The 21013-nt window shown below is 41.6% G+C and overlaps 2 protein-coding genes across 2 annotated transcripts; both read left to right on the top strand.

The window, feature by feature from the left end:
- Window positions 1–3277: 3277 nt before the first annotated feature.
- LOC311193729 (toll-like receptor 1) lies at window positions 3278–5299 on the top strand (the record flags this gene model as incomplete). The annotated part of the gene is made up of 1 exon (XM_084266661.1): window positions 3278–5299. One exon carries the CDS (start codon window positions 3278–3280, stop codon window positions 5237–5239), a length of 1962 nt encoding a protein of 653 aa, XP_084122787.1. The 3' UTR covers window positions 5240–5299.
- Window positions 5300–12661: 7362 nt separating this feature from the next.
- Window positions 12662–15121, top strand: TLR1 (toll like receptor 1; the record flags this gene model as incomplete). Its single annotated transcript, XM_084266972.1, has 1 exon — window positions 12662–15121. The coding sequence occupies one exon, from the start codon at window positions 12662–12664 to the stop codon at window positions 15119–15121; it is 2460 nt and encodes an 819-aa protein (XP_084123098.1).
- Window positions 15122–21013: the final 5892 nt, after the last annotated feature.

Below are 21013 nucleotides of genomic sequence, written 5' to 3'. Positions count from 1 at the left end.
AATATGATGTACAGAATAAGCTTTAAAGCAAACAAGTAATTTTTAAGATTATTTCCTCTGCCTCCTGAATCATTGAACTGTTAAATCATGAATGTGTTATGGTATGCTAACCCAGAAAGGCAGGTTGTAGGGTGGCAGTTCTGTATTTAGATCTCAGCTAAGATGGAATTTCTGACCACCATTAGACAGAAATAAAGAGAGACTGGTTTATATCTTTGCCAGGACAATAACCCAACTGTTTAGGCATTCAGTACTGAAGTTGCTGCAGTGTTTAATTAAAAAAAAATAGACCCCACCCACTGTTTCCATGCCCACTATTTAACCCAATAATAACACTGCTCAAGGAGAGAGAGATTAGTTTTTCATTCTCATTAAATGGAAATTAAAATAAGACAACAGTAATTTTATAAAGCAGCCCTGATAAGAACTTGACAACTAAATCGGTATAGCTAAATAGAAAAAAAAAATCAGAATCATGCAAAAAGACTGAGATCATTAAGTTCTGAGAGAAAGACATTTGAATTTCTGTGCAAAGTTTGCTCAGAAGTAGTACTTATTTTCACAATAATTTGGTGAGGAAAGTTGGTAATTTTTTTTTTTGTTTCCTTGCTTAATCTGTTGCAAAGCATGCAAGCTCATAGTTCAATAATACTTACATAATGAGGAAATTACTGTCATGTTGAATGTGGAAAATACATCTGGAGGAAAGCAAATGCCACTTCATAAACCGTCAGTAGATGGCAGAAACGTTTATATAAAAGGTTTGGGCGTTCCTCAGTAATGTTGCACAGTGGGATAGAGTTACAGGAAGTTTTGTTCTTTTCTTTTTCTGCTTTTTTGGACAGTGGTGGTTTCTCGTGAGCAACTTTTCATTTTACTGGTTTTATGTGATTGCTAGTCAGCTAAAAGTGGTTTATATTTATGGCAATCCCTTTTGTACAGTTCAGGAGTGGGTCTAGCGTGGTATGTTTCCTCCACATGAAAGACATATCTTTAACATTTGAGTTTTGTGTTATGCTGATAACTTGTGGAGTGTGTGCCTTAATGTGGAACTGCCATAGCCTAATGCATTCTGTAGGTTTCTTGTATGTAAGTTGAGTCAGTTTGTACCAAGTTTATATTGGAAAAGCTCTTAAAGCTGTAATTAAACAGTTGGACAATTTGTAGCAGTGATCTCTGTTTGCTTTCTCTACTGGATTGTCTCTGTGCTTATGTATTGATAATGTTCTTTTTGTCAAGTTTGAAGACTTGAAGATACTTTTGAATTAAAAGGTATATGACTATAAAGGACAATTTCCACAGTGTTAGCTCCCAAATTATGGGTCATATGTTATAACAGTTGTTAATTTTGTTGCTTCATAGGATGTCTTAAAGAAGGCTTGAAGCTACTCATAAATAATTTGATTGAATGTCAGGATTTATGAATCATATCCTTCTTTCCACCTAGACCCTGGATGTTGCTAAAATTTTGTCCAAAGAAGAAAATAAATTGAAAGTAGATTTTTTTTTTTTCCCAGGTGAAGCTTTCTCTTGAAGCTGCATATTTTGTTTGATTATATACAGGTAAGAAGTATTGCCCAGACAGTCTGAAGAACAGGATAGAGGGTGCTGATTATCTGTTGGTCTCTGCACAGTGCCTTTTGAGGCTGTGATGTTAAAACTGCATATAATTTTTCCAAATGAAAATCTGGGAAAAGGAGGGAGAAGTTTTGATCTATTGCCCCACTATTTCTAGATTTCCAAGCCTAGTTTCATGCATTCTTTACAGAAGTAGAACCCAGCAGACTGTTTTGTTGTACTGTGGAGGTTTCATAACATCAGTTGTGTTAGATCAAGGAAAATGTACAGTCTAGATCCAGTAATGTGATTCTAAGAAAGCTTGCGGAGTGGCTAATGGCACAGAGGATGTAGTCCTTGAGGTTGTAGCTTTAGTCCAACAAGTAACAATATTACTGTCCCACTGTAGAGTCTCTAGAAGTACAAACTCACAATTAGCCATTTTGATATCAAGGGTAAGTTGAAGGCTGATGCCATCAGGAATAAGCACTATGGAAAGCTTCGGACAGCAACTACGATTTCAAAATAATGGGAGAAAGTGGGGAAGAATGTTCCAAGGAAACAAAAATGTTTCAGAAATCTGGAAAAGGAAAACAACTTTAAACCAAGATTTACACATATGAAAATGTTAGCTAAGTTCTTACCAGTTCCTCTTTCAGAAAGGCAGTGTCATGGATTTCTGGCAATATCTCAAAGGAGATTTAAGGCGGTATTGCAATGGCTGACTTAAAGGGAGGCTGGCTACCCTGAACTACACTCAGAAAGGAAAAATGTCCTCCATTAGGGAAAATAAAACTAAAGTTATGGCTATGATTTTCCTCTAAATTATGTTTAAATAAGCCTCTCTCTCTCATTAGAGACATTTGGGGCCAGCATCCTTAGATCAGAGCTAGATTTTGCGTACAGAGGTTCTACAACTGGTATGTTTTTGTGCAGCATGCAAATATTTTCAGTGCGTGTTTGGTGTCCTCCATGTACACCTAACAAATCAGATATGGGGACACCCTACTTTCAGAGTCTAAATTCAGGAAATGCTCAAGCCCAGACAAGAAGCAAATGTCTGTGGACTTCTCCATAGCATAGAGAAGTTCACAGAAGTATGGAACATCCTACCCTTTGCCCTGATTTCCCCACTTTAAAGAGGCACTAATGGCCAATCTCAGCTACCTAAAAACATTCAGGTTTTGATTCACTCTCTTGAACTCACCTATCCTGTGCTTCAGTCCAGGTTTTTGTAGTCACAAATCCATTTAAAATGTCTATGAGTCTAGTTAATACCCTTCAGGGGAGAATCTGAGAAGAGGATGACTATTCTGCCCTCAGATTGAAATGTATACAGTTGTGGGAAGCCTTCATAAGACATTGAATCACAGCAGTAATTCTGTAAGTAAGCAGCAAATTTTAGTCACCTATGAAATCAGACATGTTGTAGAAGAAACAAACTCATTAATAAATTAATACATCATATTTACCAAATAGAAATTTCAGTGGTGTCCTCTTAATAAAAAATGGCTCTCCTGAATGCTAATAGGTGTCTTCATTGCTTTTGAGTCAAATGGCGATGTAAGAAATGAAACCTAAAAAATCAATTTCTCTCATGGCTCCTACACTGCGACTTAATGATACTATTTGATTTTTGGCTTTTGTTTTGCTACAGGATTAGAACAAAGATGGACAGATAACAAAAATCTTCAGCATCACCAAGGAACCAGAAACCAGCATGACAGAAAATAGGAGATCTCTCAGAAACATTTTTCTTTACAAGTGTCTGCTTGCATTAACTTTTTGGAGCCATGTCAGCCTGTCTGTGGAAAAGAAACTCTTTACATCTATGTCTAACAATTTTCCAGAAGGTGGTTCTGACAAAAAAATAAAGAACCTGACACTTCTGTATACAAATAGTCACCAGTCCAAGGATAATTTTGACTGGGTTGTGATACAAAATACTACTGAAAGTCTGTCATTGTCAGAAATCACAAATCACAATGTAAAAAAATTAATCACTTTATTGTCTACTTTCAAACAGGGCTCCAGGTTACAAAATCTGACACTGACAAATATGTCAGTGGATTGGGATGATATTCTTGAAGTTCTTCAGACTGTGTGGCACTCATCCGTTGAATACTTGAATATTGAGAGTTTAACACAATTGTCGGACATTTCACGAAATAAATTTGACTATTCAGGTACCTCTATGAAAGCATTCAAAATGAAGAAAGTTGTAATCACCGATCTCTACTTCTCACAAGATGACCTGTATCAGATATTTGCTAACATGAATATTGCAGCTTTGACAATAGCTGAAGCAGAGATGATACATATGCTGTGTCCTTCGGCCAACAGTCCCTTTACATACATAAATTTTTTTAAGAATGATTTAACAGATTTTCTTTTTCAAAATTGTGACAAATTAATTAAACTGGAGACATTGATCTTGCAGAGGAATAAATTTGAAAGCCTTCTGAAGGTAAGCTTCATGACCAGCCGTATGAAATCACTGAAACATCTGGACATGAGCCACAACTTGCTGCGTCACGATGTAGCAGACACACAGTGCCAGTGGGCTGAGTCTCTGGCAGAGTTGGACCTGTCCTCAAACCAGTTGACGGACGCCGTCTTTGAGTGCTTGCCAGTCAACATCCAAAAACTCGACCTGCAGAACAACCAGATCACCAGTGTCCCCACGGGGATGGCTGAGCTGAAGTCCCTGGCAGAGCTGAACCTGGCAGCGAACAGGCTGGCTGACCTGCCGGGGTGCGGTGGCTTCGTGTCCCTGGAGTACCTGAACGTGGAGGCGAATTTGATCCTCACCCCATCTGCCGACTTCTTCCAGCGCTGCCCAAGGGTGAGGGAGCTGCAGGCCGGGCAGAACCCGTTCAAGTGTTCCTGTGAGCTGCAAGAGTTCATCCGTGTGGAGCGGCAGTCCGGGGGGAGGCTGTTCAGCTGGCCAGCGGCGTACACCTGCGAGTACCCGGAGGACTTGCGAGGAAGGCAGCTGAAGGACTTCCACCTGAGCGAACTGGCCTGCAACACCACGCTCTTGCTTGTGACAGCTCTGCTGCTGACGCTGGTGCTGGTGGCTGTCGTGGCCTTCCTCTGCATCTACCTGGATGTGCCGTGGTACGTGCGGATGACGTGGCAGTGGACGCAGACGAAGCGTAGAGCTTGGCACAGCAGCCCTGAGGAGCAGGAGAGAGCCCTGCAGTTTCATGCGTTCGTTTCCTACAGCGAGCGCGATTCGCAGTGGGTGAAGAACGAGCTGATCCCGAACCTGGAGAAGGGGGAGGGCTGTGTGCAGCTGTGCCAGCACGAGAGGAACTTTATCCCCGGCAGGAGCATTGTGGAGAACATCATTTCGTGCATCGAGAGGAGCTACAAGTCGATCTTTGTGTTGTCTCCCAACTTTGTGCAGAGCGAGTGGTGTCACTATGAGCTGTACTTTGCCCATCACAAACTATTCAGTGAGAATTCCAACAGCTTAATCCTCATTTTACTGGAGCCCATCCCTCCGTACATTATCCCTGCCAGGTATCACAAGCTGAAGGCTCTCATGGCAAAGCGAACCTACCTGGAGTGGCCACAGGAGAGGAGCAAGCGACCCCTATTCTGGGCTAACCTGAGGGCAGCTATTAGTATTAACCTGCCAATGGTTACTGGAAAGACATGTGGGGAAAGAGATTAAGAATCTTTTTAATGGAGTTTCATTTTTTTGTTGGTTTAACAATAAATACTTTATGATTTCTGTTGGTTGTCAGTGTAGTTAACTTACCATTGCAGAACTTTGTTTCTACATATTCGTGTATGTTGTGTTATAGCTAAAGGGAAATTCAGCTCAGTTTACTGGAAGTCTCATGTAATTGATTCAAAAATAGCAAATCACAAGTGGTTTTGGAAGTGGATTTTGAAATACTGCAGTGAATGTTTCTCAGCAGAATAAAATCGGGAGCAGTTGGTATAGTCATGTGGAAGAATGCTTGAGTTGCTAGAGAGTTTGCAGAGCTGCGTTAATGACAAAGTTCAGGCATCTTGGTCACTGGACTTCTTTTGAGAAAATTGGTTTGCAAGAAAAAAAAATTACACATCCTGAGATGATGTCTGAAGTCCAGAGCTTGAGATGGTTCCTGAGTGGTGTTTTCTTCTATTCAGTGAAGCTTAAGAATAGGACCCAGATACAAGTCTCTGTGAACATCCAGCACTGGTGGATGAAAATGGGCATGCCACAAAAGAGGACTGAGTGAGAAAGAGAGGTTTGGGGGTTTTTCTTAAAAAAAGAAAAAAGAAGTAAAGGTTAGCTACTTTGCCTTTTGGGGCTCATAGCTTGGCACTGCTGTGAGGAAGAAGCAGTGAATTGTCAACCAGAGCTCTAATTCCCATCGTCTGGTAGGGTCCTTGTATGATTTTGATCCTGAGGTACCTTGACCAAAGGGACTGAGTGGGTATCTGCAATAACAGAACTGCCTTCATCGGCATTGGCTTCATCTTGAGAAACTCTTGACTTCTCTGCATCACAGGGGCTTTTTTACCTTTCTAGGTTTTTTTCTTCTCACTTATCTGTCTCACTTTATGGTTATTATTAATTTCCAGCTGAAACTGTATCTTTCGCAGCGTAGCTAAGAGTTATGATCAGAAAGGCAATAACCAGTCAGAGGCTGAAAAAAATTGCCACATCTTGGGACAGCAGGTAAGACCCTCTATTCTCAGAATCAAAGGCAAGTCACATTTACAGTGCTTGATCACCTTTATAGGAATACATCAGGTCCCTGTACCTGTACTTGTACTGATTGGGCTTCCAGAAAACATGCCTGGGCTCTGACAAACATTCGCAACTGTTGGAGAGGATCACAGCAAGCTTCCTGTTTGCCTCCAGAGGGGGAGGTGTTTGCTTTCTGGAATACTAGACTTGAATGACCAGCAAGCAGGAAGTTTTCCTTTCAAAAATGTGTTTCAACATGAAGACAAGATAAGAAGGGTTGGTAAGATGAAATTCTCATTTAGTATGGAACATTAGCACTTTCTCTCATTCTCATCTTTCAATATTTTAACACTTCTGTTTTTTTTTTCCCTGAGGTCTAAGCAGGTTGAGGTCTCTTGACTTGAAGTCTTGAGCTGTGAGCAACTGTTCATGATTTGTAGGCATCAAATTTAACACTTTTAGTTCTCATCCCACTCAGCCTCAAAACTAATATAACACGCCTATTACCAAACTGAGGCATTTCATACATGTTTTCTGTGCTTCCTTCTTCCCCCCACCCCCCCCTGCCCCAACTGATGCTTCAGTGTATGATTCATTTAACCCTTCGAAAACTGAAGATGAACAGATCTAGCTTGGTTTGCCTATCCCTTTCTTACAACCAAGGACAGCTGGCTTGCTTGAAAATGTTCTTTGATAGAGTTTTAGGTCAGTAACCCTTGAAAATTCTCGAATACATTTAACGTTCCTCTGTTGTATGTGAAGCTTTAAGAACTCATATGGCTGCTTCTGTTGGATAGAGGACAGAGAAACCTTCTGAAATCAGAGAGTGCTCCAGCTTTTACTCAGGTGGGAGCGCATAGCTGTTGCCAGAAATTAATTATTTCTTTCAGGAGTGGAAGGTTTTAGTAGGGAATTTTTTGCCACTTTGGAAAGAACTTGGGAACTAGATGACCTCTGGCAATGTAGCGAATGTGATCATACATGGGAATATATAATTACAGGTTTCCTTGAGTGAATAATGTTGGGAAAGAAGGCTTGAAATGAGTGTGGGAAGCAATTAAAACTTACACTTTGGAACCAAAAGCCCACATACTGTTAGATTTTTGTCCATGACGTGCCAGATAATTGATACACATGCAGTGAATTACTACATCTAGTTTTACTCCACGGGAGAAAATTTTTTTCTCAAGTGATACATATCAGAATATTTCAAACCATTATTGTAGCCCCTGCCATACTCTGAATGTTTCTATAAAACCAGTTACAATCCACAAAGAAATTTTTCCCATAGATGAGGCCGTGTGTAGTCTCACAGCCCATGTCAGCCTCTTCATCCGCACTTATTGGAAGGTGGCTACCCTTTTCTGTGCACCCTGGTGACATGAATCTGCAGCTGGTTCTGCACCAAAATCTGGAACTGCTAATGCACTCCAGTTATCAGGAAAAGGGAGTGTGTATATGTAGTGTGATGTCCGATACCATATCAGAGCAGATTCCTGGCATTTGACTAGTCATCCCGGTGACTGGAGGGAATGCTATTTTTACACACACAATATCAATGTACGCAACTGATAACATGAGAGTTAAACCCCTCCAAAACTTAGAAAATATGCCAAATTAAGTGAAAGTGTAAATGTTTTTTATGTATATTTAAATAGTATATAGTGTAAAGGAAAATGAACTGGGAGTCTTGATGCAGTATGGGTTGCCTTGCTGAGAGCACAGCATTTTTTTAACTTTAGGAACATTACAAAGCATTATCCTTGAAATTCAACTGTAGGTTAGAGCAGGGAAAGGCATTTGAGGGGAAGGAGTGGGACTCTCTGGGAGCTAAGGCATTCTGCTGAGGGGAAGGTTCAAAACCTCTGTGAAGCCTGTGTTTTTACTCTGGGCACCAGTCTGGCTGGTTTTTCTTTCTGAAACACACACTGTGATTGACGATAATGCTCCTTTGTAGCCACTGTTTGGTCAAGAGGAAGCAATATTGATAAAACAATAAATGAGAAATTTTCATATTCTACAAAGTGGCTCTGAGTTACCAGTTGGATTTCCACAGCTTTGATCCTTGTGTCTATTTATGACCAAGCAAAATAGGCTTGGGCATAAATGTGATACGATCTCTACTCACTTTAGCTTGTGGCATTTAGCCCTTATTGTGCATACTGGACACACAGGGTTAAGTTGTGACAATGAGAGTTGAAGATAAGGTCCTCCATATGACCAAACACTGGCTTTGCAACCTTTAATAGCTGTGCTAACTTTCCATGAGTGCTTGGATGAGTCCACCTGCTCTGTGTGTGTTTTCCCTCAGCGTTTCGCACATGTAAGTTCCTTTCTTCACTTCCAGTTGGAGATACTCCTCTCACCTTTGGGCATGGTGCTGAACAGTTTCTGATACTCAGCCACGTGTAGTGGCAGTTCCTCTTTGGGTAAGTAATCACAACATACAGGAAAGGAGAGGCTGCTTGTGAAGATAGGTGCACGTTGATAGAATCAACTGCAAAACCAGCCCCCAGCAGTATAAACTTAAGAAGTGGAAGAAGGCATCTGCATGAGTGTACGTAAGCTGACTATGGAAAGGATGGTATTTAGCCAGTGCATTGCAGGATGTATGAATAAAAATACACTGCTTCCAGTTTCTGCCTATCATGCAAAATGACTTAATCAGTAAACTGAAACAAGCCCCAAACAAACCTCTGCTGAATTGGTTAGTAAAAATATGTAACGTTCCTAATGATTTAACAGAGGTGCTCAGGAGTACCAGGTTTATTTTAACTAGTTGCAAATTTTTCTTTACAGCAAACAGTTTATTTGTCTGCATTTTGAAGTCTCATAAAGAAGGGTGGTAAGGAAATGAAACATAGCACAACTGAGGGTGTAGATACCTTTGCTTTTTACATCTCTGTGTACACTGGAGTCAGTTCTGGTAAAGGCTGATGGTGTATTTGTTTTCCAAGCAGCAGAATTTTTTCATGGATTACACTGGAAGTAAAACTGCTACTGGTTTGCATAACTGTGATATTATTGTTCGGTCAACAAGTACCTTAGTCTGCTCATTTTCATGGATTAATGCCCAGCAACAGGAACTTCTCCTTTGACTGGACAGTATCAGCTGACACACAGACACTTGCTGCTTATTGACAAATACTCATCCTCCCTGGTCTTGTCTTGAGAGACAGGTGTCTCAGAGTTTTCTGTTACATACTACTCATTCACTGCTCTGAGGAAACCAGAATGGTCTCAGACTCACCTATCCCAAAACAAAACGCAGAAGTTTTCTTTCAGCAAAGCAAAGGGTTAATTTCTTCCTTACAAATTTGAAAAGGAAATTTCAAAAGAAAAGTTTCAAAGGAATCCAGTGCAAGCTTGAAATACAACTGGCACTGCTATCCAGAATGAATTTTCATACTTCTTAGCTTCTTTAGCTGAATCTCTTATTGCCTTCAGCTCTCCTCCAAGGTGCAGCTCTGTGGAGTGAGGTAAGCTCCAGAGTGAGTCCTCACCAAGCCCAGGTGCCCCTCTCCCCCTAGTTTGCTCGTACCTGAAGAATTCATTACACGCTTCATGAATCTAATCTTAAAATTCATTAAGATTAAGTAAATCTTCATTCATGTATTCATACCTGCTGCTTGCTTCTTTGCTAATTATTCTCACTGAAGCATGTTGTATTAGCTTGGAGGCCTAAGGGAGGGAGGTGTTGGTTTTGGTTATTTACATCTGGCTTTGCAATGCACTCGCTCTCTGCTCTGTGGATTTGTCTGCTAGGCTCATGCCTGTGTTCAAAACGCTAATTGAATGCCTGCTTGATTGGATTCCTCCATCTCCAGATGGACCTGTATTGCTGCATTCTTCCTGACTTCTTTACAGCTTTCGTATTACAGCCATTATTCTATATAATTAATTTTTTACAATTTTTTGAAGGAAGCTACAATGTGGGGTATTGCTGATAACCATCCAAGGCTTCACCAGTGAGAAGATGACTGACCTGTAAAGCTTTAGAACTGTGCCAGTCTGCCCCTAGCTTCGGACATCTAAGTTTCTTCCATGTGCTATGTTAATTTGTCTGCTTGCTGAGGAAAATAACTCAGCAGGGTAAAGCTCTGCAACAAAAGATTTTGATACGAAGAGAAGTTGGCGGTGAGGGTTCTGCTTCCTCTTTTCTGTGTGTGCAAAAAAAGGAAGTGCAGCTGGTGAATTTCTAGAACATATGTGTAGCCATCAGAAGCAGACATGAAATTAGAAATGCAGAGTTATTCAAACGGTCTTGCCTTGGTGAATATTCTGTGCCACAGATTCTTTTGTTTCTTCCTAAACTGTTGTTATGTGAATATTACAGAGGCAAATGTATTTTGAGTCCATACTGTTACAAGTTTCCTTCCCTTGTGCACTTAGTACCTGCATGGTAAGGAAAGTTATACACCTTATCTAAGAAACTGTGTTCTTTCTACTTCCTGGGGCAGTAATAATTAAGTAAATAGCATCTCACGGGAGATTCCCCAGTTTGCAGATTACATGTGTTTGAAATTCTGTTTAGAGGATGTGAACCATGTATGCAGAGGACTTCTGCTGCTCCTTTGTTCAGACATGAATTCCAGACACAAAAGGTGGGTTATATTTGCTCCATTTTTTGTATTTTTTTTTCTTTTTGTTATGTGTACTTTGGATTCTGTTAAATCTCAGGTGCTAGTGTGTCTTCACTGTTGGAAGAAATTGTTGTAGTTTGAAATTTCATTGAAAATGCTGATCTGTGCATTGAATTTCAACAAAGAAGAAAGGGAAAGAAATAAGTTTGGTATGGCAATTTTCATTCTCAGCCAACTCTAATTTAATACCATCATAAAATAGTGTTGGTGGGGTAACTGTTGATCCTCAATATTGCTTTAATCCCGTGCTACACAGTGTACCCTAGCACAAATTCTGAAGACAGAGTTTGACCTCTCAATTGGATTCTCTGAGGTAGAAATTTATATTTTACCGATTTATTCTTTTCTTGCTTTTGGTGATGTTAATTACACGTATTTATGCTTTACTTGAAACTTGTTTAAGTGTGGTAGAAGTCTTGGAGGGGAAGGGATGTGCTCTGATATCAGTCAATCAAAGTATTAGGTCTAACACACATTATAACCTAGAACTAAAAAATAGGCTTCTGATTGTTTTATTTAACAAAAGAATTTTAAAGTTTTGGTGGAATTTCAAAGTTTTGGGGTTTTTACAGACAAAATCATCACAGGAAAAAAACTGGGGATATTTGCCTCATGAAACAGTTTATGAGCTGCTCATACTTCATGTTGTCTGTGTGTTGTTTTAAATGCTCGACAACATGAGAGCAATGCCCATGGTTTTTCATGCTAGGACTGATGCCTCTCCAGATCTGTGCAGGCTGCTGATAGTTGTGGCCAGATATTAATTCTGCTGCGTCATTTTCCATATCCACAAAATCTTTCTCTCCCTGAGTTTTTTGATCTTTAGAACTAGACTCATTGTCCCTTAGTGCCCCTGGAGAGGTTCTTTATCAATTTGGAACTGTGGGGTAATTTGGACAATGTAGGAAATTTCCTGGGACACCTAGGAATTCCTGGAGTCTTTGCATTGTTTTCTCTCAGATTTCGGTTGCTGCCACTTCATGCGTAGTGTCCAGTGATGCAGCAGTTTTCCTGTTAGGATGCTTTTGGTCAGACTGGCACTACAGTATTCACAAGTCAGTACAATTCCTCCTCAAGATTCTTTGCTTAGTGGAAAAATTGACCCCCATTTCTTTGTGCTAGAGCTAAGACAAAGCTGATCAGCTGCTCTGCTCGGCTGACACTGAGGGGGTGTGTGGCTGTGTCCTAGATCTTTGGGGCATGAAGAGGAACATTCTTTGTCTCTTCTGAGTTGAAGAGGTTGTATTTGCACTGGTTCCTGTAAGCTTCCGTGGGACTTTTGGAGTTCTGTCCCCAAATGTGTATGGACACAGGCTGTATGGAAAGAGTAGATGGGAGGTTTGTTGCATTCTCCTTTACTCCTGAATATGCTGTTGTCTTTTTGCACTGGTTTTGTATTTTTCAAGATTGTTGGGAAATTCGTATTTCCTAACATCTCTGTGTTTTATTAACCCACCGTTGATTGCATTCCTCCCACTATAAAAGACTATTTCTACTTAACTGAGAAAATTGATAAATGGAATTAACAAATGGGGATGAGGGGAATTGATAAAAACTTATTCAAGAGTATGTAAAAATAAAATGTTTATTGCATGAAACTTGTGTTGAATTTTATTTTAGCAATAAAAAGCAAATTCAAACATTCAACAATTTCAGCAAAATCCTTGTTTTCTTTTCATAGGACTGGACTCATCACTGAGACATATTGAGCAGAAAACAAAGATATGCTTCTGCTTTTCTGCAAAAAAAGAAGCTAAACCTGGAAAGCATGATGAGATCCCTTACAAATATCTATGCCTTTGCTTGTGTCTTTACATTCACGTTGTGGAATAACATCCAGCCAACTGTGGAAAATGAATTTATTGCAAATTACTCAAGCAGTTTGCTAACCAGTGTTCCAAAAAACATCCCAGTCCATACTCATGTATTAGATTTATCACATAATAGGATCTCTGGACTTGGTATCTCAGAATTTATTTATCTTTCTGGCCTTCAAGTATTAAATCTTTCTCACAATCTAATTACAGAGCTTGACTTTAGTGTCTTCATTTTTAATGAAGATTTAGAGTACTTGGATTTATCTAACAATAATATTTTGAAAGTTTACTGTCAAACTCTTGCATATCTTAGACATTTAGATCTTTCTTTCAATAAGTTTACTACCTTGCCCATCTGTCAGGAATTCAGGAACATGTTTCATTTGAAGTACCTAGGATTAAGTGCCACGATGATACGAAGGTCAGACTTCAGGTATATCACGCATTTGGAGCTGGACATTGTCTTCCTAACCTTAGAAGACTTTTCTCTGTATGAGCCTCAGAGTTTGACGGCCTTGAATACAAGGAGCCTGCACATTATTTTTGCAGCAACTCAAAACTTCAGTTTTTTCCTCTTGTATGATGGAATGACCACATCAGAAAATTTAAAAATAGTGAATTTAAGATATAGCTTGAGCTACAAAGATTTTCCCTCTCCTTCTTTAACGCTTCTAAAGAAAATCAAGACAACAGATCTCATGCTTGACACTGTGGACTTACAATGGGCTATCATTTTGCAACTTTTCCTGCTATTTTGGTATTCACCAGTGGAGCAACTGACTGTGAGAAATCTGACTTTTAAGGGACCACTGGGGGAGCTGACTGAATATGAATTTCTACCTTTATTAGGCTCTTTGGAACACGTAATTTCGCTGGGTGGCTCCATGAAAGGGCTAACGTTGGAGCATGTTCGCAATAAGGTTTATTATTTCAACCAGGAGATTCTATACAGACAGTTTTCAGAGATGAATATCGCCAGCTTGACAATATACGACGCATGTATGCCACACATGCTTTGCCCCAATAGAACCAGCTCCTTTCAGTATTTAAATTTTTCTCACAATGCCCTGACAGATGAATTGTTCCAGAACTGTGGCACTCTGACAGATCTGAAATTCCTTATTTTGCAGAGGAATAAATTTGAAAGCCTTCTGAAGGTAAGCTTCATGACCAGCCGTATGAAATCACTGAAACATCTGGACATGAGCCACAACTTGCTGCATTACGATGTAGCAGACTCACAGTGCCAGTGGGCTGAGTCTCTGGCAGAGTTGGACCTGTCCTCAAACCAGTTGACGGATGCCGTCTTTGAGTGCTTGCCAGTCAACATCCAAAAACTCGACCTGCAGAACAATCAGATCACCAGTGTCCCCACGGGGATGGCTGAGCTGAAGTCCCTGGCAGAGCTGAACCTGGCAGCGAACAGGCTGGCTGACCTGCCGGGGTGCGGTGGCTTCGTGTCCCTGGAATACCTGAACGTGGAGGCGAATTTGATCCTCACCCCATCTGCCGACTTCTTCCAGCGCTGCCCAAGGGTGAGGGAGCTGCAGGCCGGGCAGAACCCGTTCAAGTGTTCCTGTGAGCTGCAAGAGTTCATCCGTGTGGAGCGGCAGTCCGGGGGGAGGCTGTTTGGCTGGCCAGCGGCGTACACCTGCGAGTACCCGGAGGACTTGCGAGGAAGGCAGCTGAAGGACTTCCACCTGAGCGAACTGGCCTGCAACACCACACTCTTGCTTGTGACAGCTCTGCTGCTGACGCTGGTGCTGGTGGCTGTCGTGGCCTTCCTCTGCATCTACCTGGATGTGCCGTGGTACGTGCGGATGACGTGGCAGTGGACGCAGACGAAGCGTAGAGCTTGGCACAGCAGCCCTGAGGAGCAGGAGAGAGCCCTGCAGTTTCATGCGTTCGTTTCCTACAGCGAGCGCGATTCGCAGTGGGTGAAGAACGAGCTGATCCCGAACCTGGAGAAGGGGGAGGGCTGTGTGCAGCTGTGCCAGCACGAGAGGAACTTTATCCCCGGCAGGAGCATTGTGGAGAACATCATTTCGTGCATCGAGAGGAGCTACAAGTCGATCTTTGTGTTGTCTCCCAACTTTGTGCAGAGCGAGTGGTGTCACTATGAGCTGTACTTTGCCCATCACAAACTATTCAGTGAGAATTCCAACAGCTTAATCCTCATTTTACTGAAGCCCATCCCTCCGTACATTATCCCTGCCAGGTATCACAAGCTGAAGGCTCTCATGGCAAAGCGAACCTACCTGGAATGGCCACAGGAGAGGAGCAAGCAACCCCTATTCTGGGCTAACCTGAGGGCAGCTATTAGCATCAAACTGCCAAAATCCTTTGAAGCAAATGAGGAGCAGAGTGATGCATCTTCTAGTAGTAGTGTAAGTCTGTATGTGAATAACTGACTTGTCTGCCTTGCATTAAGCTATAATTTTTTTATAGTTTTTTACAGAATTCCTAGTTTGTAGCAAAATGTAATTTTGATACCTACAGACAATGCTATTGCTTATTCTAGTTGTGAAAGTAGTCAGAAGTTTTCTGCAGTTGCTCATCATCAACAGCGAGAAGAGAAAAAAATCACAGTGATTTCACTTATGTTTGTAGACTTGGGTTACATTTTATTTTGGACTTTTCCCATTTAAAGCCATATATGAAAGTAACAAAAATAGTGGTTGGTTCAATGTCGTTGGGTCTGTCAAAGCATTCCCTTAATCTTGGTTCTGACACGGATGTTGTGGAATTTAGGGTGGCATGGATCTGCTTCCTTGGGTTTAAGGATGATACAAAAATTGAATAGTACAAAGAAGAAAACTCTCGTATACATTCTTTCCCATACATTGATATACAAGATATCCAGGGCACAGTATCCCTACAACTTCAGCCTCCTTACGTTCCTGGAAGTCTTCCCCTTCGTCACAGGCAGAAACTTTTCTGGGTAAAAGTTGAAAGTTGGAGCCATTGCTCCCCGTTTAATAGTCTTCCTTTGCTGTGCTAAACATTCCACTTGCCCACATTCACCTACCAACTCATAATTTCATAGAATTTCCTATTTCTTTGAAAATAATAGTAAATACCTGATTATTTTTTATAGTTTTATAATATTGCTGCTTTCAACTATGATCACATCAAGTTATACTGAACTGCTTGGTTTTCCTGTTCTCTGACACATAGCAGCTTGATGTTTGGAGGTGAAGCCCCTTTTGTCTCTAGTCTTCCACCGAACTTCCACCTTGCCCTTTTAATCAGCTGAGGGTCATCATGCAGATGAAAAAGGGGTAATTTTCATTGGAAAATAACTTCTCTCTAAAATCAAACTAATTAATGCTATTTTTTTGATAGGAGATGCCTAATAATTTGCTGTGCTTGGATTTAATTTGACAGTCTAATAAACCTCTCATTTTACAGCTGTTATTGAATTTCTGGTGTCATTTCACTGGTGATGAGTAGTTCTGTAATTACACTTATGGCTTAATGGAAATGCTAAGCCCTCTGATCACAACCATGGGTGAGTGACATGTGAGGTGAGCAAGCCAGTAAGAGGATATGATCCTTAACACTCACCGAGGTGGCTGGCTGAGCACCTGCCAGGCGTGTGCGGTGGTAGCTATGTGAAGCAGTGCACAGGAAGCTATGGGAGACCTTCTTGGTGCTCAGAGGTGCTGAGACACCACTGTGCAACCATGTACCAGCTCAGATCAACTGGGTATCGCAGTAGGATATAAGGTGCCAGGGTCTCACCCCTTTCCCTTGGAAAGAAGGGCTAAAAATATCTACTAAGTCTTAATTTCAGTTGAGGGGAAGTTGGCTACTGACTTCTGTGACAACACAAAACTGAGATGTTCTCCCTCCTGAAGCCAGGACCAAGCCTTCTCTGTGTACTGCCAAACCCTCAGCACTTTGGTGGGAGCTGCTGGGTGCAGTGTGCTTGAAACACAGGTTATTTATGATGAGGGGACATGTTCAAAGACACAGAGGAGCTTAACTCTCTGCAGGAGTTTGAGTCAGGAAGGTTTTACCCTCCCCTGAGAATCACTTGTTCTTCACAGCAACCCGTACAGGGCCTGGGCTGTGGGAGATGCCCTCATCTTTAAGACTGTTCTGATACTTGTGTTGTAGGTAGGTGTGAAAGGAATAGTTTCTAAAGCCTGCTGTGCATATTGTTTTGTTAACCCTGTAATACCCCTTCATCCTTCCTGCCTTACAAATCTTTCCAGTACATGCCAAGCAGTTTGGTAATTTGCATACTGCACCCACCATACACTGCAGCTCCTTGAAATACACTTCTGGGTTGGTCTGATAAAGCAGATTCATTTCGTTGTTGTTGTTTTATGGTTGTTTTATTTGTTTTGGTTTGGTTTTAAGTTCATGTTTGACAGTGTTTCTCACGACTTCTCTGTTGGAACTTCCATTTTCTTCTTGCCTAAAACTCTCTTTCTGTTGAGAGGGTACACAGAGGCTTCATTACTTTTTGTTTTGGTCAAATGTAGCAAATATTCTCTTCACTGTGTTTTATGAGGCAATACAATGTTGAAGATTTCTTTTAAAAACCCGTGTTCATGGAGCTGCTTCTTGGGAGGAAGTCTGGGAGTCCTCTGGACAAGAGTACCTGCTCGAGCACTTGAAATGCCCTTGTACCAAGGGCCATATTTATAAAAATGATGTCCCTGAGCTCACAGGCCTGGCAGCACACCTGGAAGCTACACTGTGCATCGACTTTGCTAGTGCTCGGCCAGGCCAGAGTTTTAACAGTAGAGGACAGGTTAAAAGTGGGTTTATGGCTACAATTTGCAGTAGAGACACAAAGGTCATTCTTTGAACCCTTGAGCAGATTTCGGTGCATGAGGGGTTCTCACTCTGTGAGAGGAGGTGAAACGGCGGGAAGGCCGCCTGAGCCGCGAGGACGGAAATCTCTTCTTGAATGCCCGTCTCTCGGGGAAACGCTGCCTTGTCCCTGCCCGAGGGGAACACCCAGTGGCCGCTCAAGTTATCGCTGGTTGCTGGTGGCTAGATAGAATGAATATATGCGATTGCCTCTTTGGAAAACTGCAAGGGGGAATCGGATCGGCCCAGCAAATGCAGGAGCCTCTTGTGGGTCGGATGAGCCCCTCGTCACAGCAGCTGCTGCCATCCCTCCCTCCTGACGAGTGGGCTGTGGAGCGCAGACACCCACTGGATCACTACCAGATGAGCCTTATAAAGCAACAGCGTGCTGTGAGCACTGTCATGCTTTACACTGAGCAATCCTGGTTTTCTGACATTTGCAGAATCAGAATCACAAAGTTGGGAAAGACCTTTAAGATCATTGAGTCCAACCGTTCCTGCCCTATGCTAAACCATATCCCTAAGTACCTCATCTACCCTTTTTTTAAACACACCCAGGATGGTGACTCAATTCTGCCTGCTGGTGGCAGGATTTTTTTTTATTTTTATGCCTCGTTTCTGCTGTACATTACCACGGTGTAACATAGGTGCTCACACGAGTGACCTGCTGGGTCCCAGGCAGCAGAGCACCAACACCCCGATGCAATTCCCTCAGCAAGAAGGGCAAGTGTTAAAAGATGCATAGTGAATTGAACTGGGCTCACTCTTTTTCGGCATCTGAAGAGGGGTGAGGAAGTATAAACCACTCTTTGCCAGTTTTACGTGTCATCATTATCTCTCAGCAAAGCCCATGGGTGTGCCTGGGGATGAGCAGGACCCATGTGCATCGATGGGTGCACTGTCAGCATCTGCACTGTCTGCTCTGGAAAGAGCAGAGCTCAAGGAGCAGGCCCAGACAGCTGCTCTGCGAATGATAAAAACTGGAAACTTGCATGTTTGGTCCTCTGGACCCACCGATGGGCTACTTGGAATTTCACCCTAACTAGAAGCCCCAGGGCTCCTGCCAGCTGCCAGAGCCAGCAGAGACCCCTGGGACTCCTCACCCTTGTACCTGCGTATGTGCAGCATATGATGACATGACCACTAACAATATTCTGAGGGTTTTATTATTGACAAGTATAATACATAGGCAATGTATACTAAATATAGTATGAGGACTGAGGACTGTACAGTACAAATTTATGTTCACAGCTTGACATGACAAAATGTCATTACTGAATTCCCGTTGGACTACCAAAGTAGAAACAGTGAAAGTACATTACACATTCACATCTTTAGTAAGAAAAGATTACCAAAATGTCTCCATATTTGAAAGTTATAGTAATGCACGCTAGAAACCTTTAATTACCCAGTCTTATTAGCTTATAAAATATATTACAATTTATTTTTAAAAAAATCTGCATAGTTTATGCAAGTATTAAAGTAAATATAACATCCCTGCTATATTTGCAGGTGAGAGATGCTAAGCAGAAAGATTATTTTGACCCTCTAATATTTAAAGTACTTTTTAAAAAAAGTGCTAATATCTGTAAAATACAATGAAAACTGGTGTAGCCCTCTTAAGATATGTAACATGCTTCGTAAATTTTTATAGGAAGGATTTGTATTCATCTATGTGTTGCCAACCTGGAAAGAAACAAAAACATACTTGGACAAGATGCGGCATTAGAACTATCAGTGCAGAATGACTGTGGATATTCAAATAAACCCACCTGATCAGCTTTTTGCAGTTGTCTTAGAAACTAGTAATTTATTGTAATCAGGTGCCTTAAACAGGCTCCTTTCAGTAAAAGGGTGTAATCTGTTACACACCTCACAGGGCAGCAGGCTTTGAAAGGACACATTCTGCAGGATCAGGTTTTCGCTTGTTGTCCCTAAACTGGCTTCTCTTTGGGCAGAGATGGAAGGGCTGGCTTTAGAAAGTACTTACTCATGTATATTTAAAAATTACAAGATACCTCTCAAACGAAAGGTCGCTAAAATGAATCAGTGAGCCAGCCAAGATACAAATTCACATTTTCAGCTGAGAGATGAAAGAATATTTGTGACTTTTTTTGACATTCCACAAGAAGACACCAGAGACACAAGTGAAAAATCCTAGAAGCAAGGCATTCACATGAAGTAATCTCAAATATTTATATTTAATATTTAGATTTCTGTTGCCCTAAATCACAAGGCATGTGGATAAAGTTCTGTTGTATCTCCACTGTATTTTCCCCACCATTAGCATAAGTATTTTCAGGAAAAATGTACATAGGCTAATGAAAGAATATGGCAAATAACCTAAATTCCTCAAAGTAACTCTTGGTTACAAAGAAGTTCTGCTTTTAGGGTACTTGATTTTAGATTTCTAATTAAAAAAAAAAAGAGGAAAAAGAAAATAGGACAGAAAATATCTTGTGAAAACCTTAAAAGGGAAACGGAGCATTGGAAAGAAATGTTCTTTAAACACACCAGATTTTATGCGTTTGCATTTGTTAGGCTAAAAGTAGGACCATTTGGTTATTTCTATAGGTTCTCATCTGCTTTTCCTCTAGAACAGAATAGTTTTCATCCCAGGATACTAAATGTCTTGTGTCTGATGGCACAGGGTCTCCTCTGTGCCTCTCCAGTCAGTGATCTGTCTGCCTCCACAGAACTGCCACCAAAAGCCTGGAGCCTAAGGAAGGAGGCCAATTCTGCTATATCCAGAATATCCAACAAAACCCCCCGTTCTGGAACAGCTGCTCCTTATCATCCTTCTCTTCCCTGCAAGTTCTTTAATGTTTGTTAACAACCTGGCCAACCAAGAAAGACAAGACCGATTCGTCTCCCAGGTTTTTCAGCTGCATCGCTCGGCAGGTGAGGGTGGGTTACAAGATGGGTCTGGCCTAACTGCCCTCAAGCCTAGCGAAGTGGCGAGGACCTACAGTGCTGTAACAGCCCATATGCATCTTCCTCTGGAAAGCTTTGCAGCCATGTTCCCAGCCCTGCCTTGCAAATCCCTGTTCTCCCCTCCACACAGCACATGTTCAGGGCTGTAATCCTTTAATAACTGTGGGTTCCATATTCCCACGTGAGATTCCTTCAATAGCTGAACCAAACTTTCTATTTCACAGCAATCACTGTAGGAGCGCTTCTTCTCTGGGAGAAAATCCTACCTCTATGGGCATGTGGGTATCAGCAGAGCAGCTGGTAAGCTCCTGTTGCCAAGAGAAGGCTCCTTGCTCAAACTCTGCAAGACCCCTTCATTTTGCTGCTGGACTTGGCAGGGCATAGCAGCAGAACCAACCTACTCCACTAGCTCAAATAAACCCACCCGCTGGTGGACTCTCCACCTGCCTCCTCCTGGAGAGTTTTACGGAACTACTCCTCCCCAAACCCTTCCATTTTCCAGTGGCTTTTTCCAGGAGAAATGAAAATCTGACTTCAGTATG

Source organism: Gallinula chloropus, assembly GCF_964237585.1.
Source record: "Gallinula chloropus genome assembly, chromosome: 7".
NCBI lineage: Eukaryota > Metazoa > Chordata > Aves > Gruiformes > Rallidae > Gallinula > Gallinula chloropus.
The sequence above is the reverse complement of the archived record's forward strand: the minus strand, read 5'-3'. Positions and strand labels throughout refer to the sequence as shown.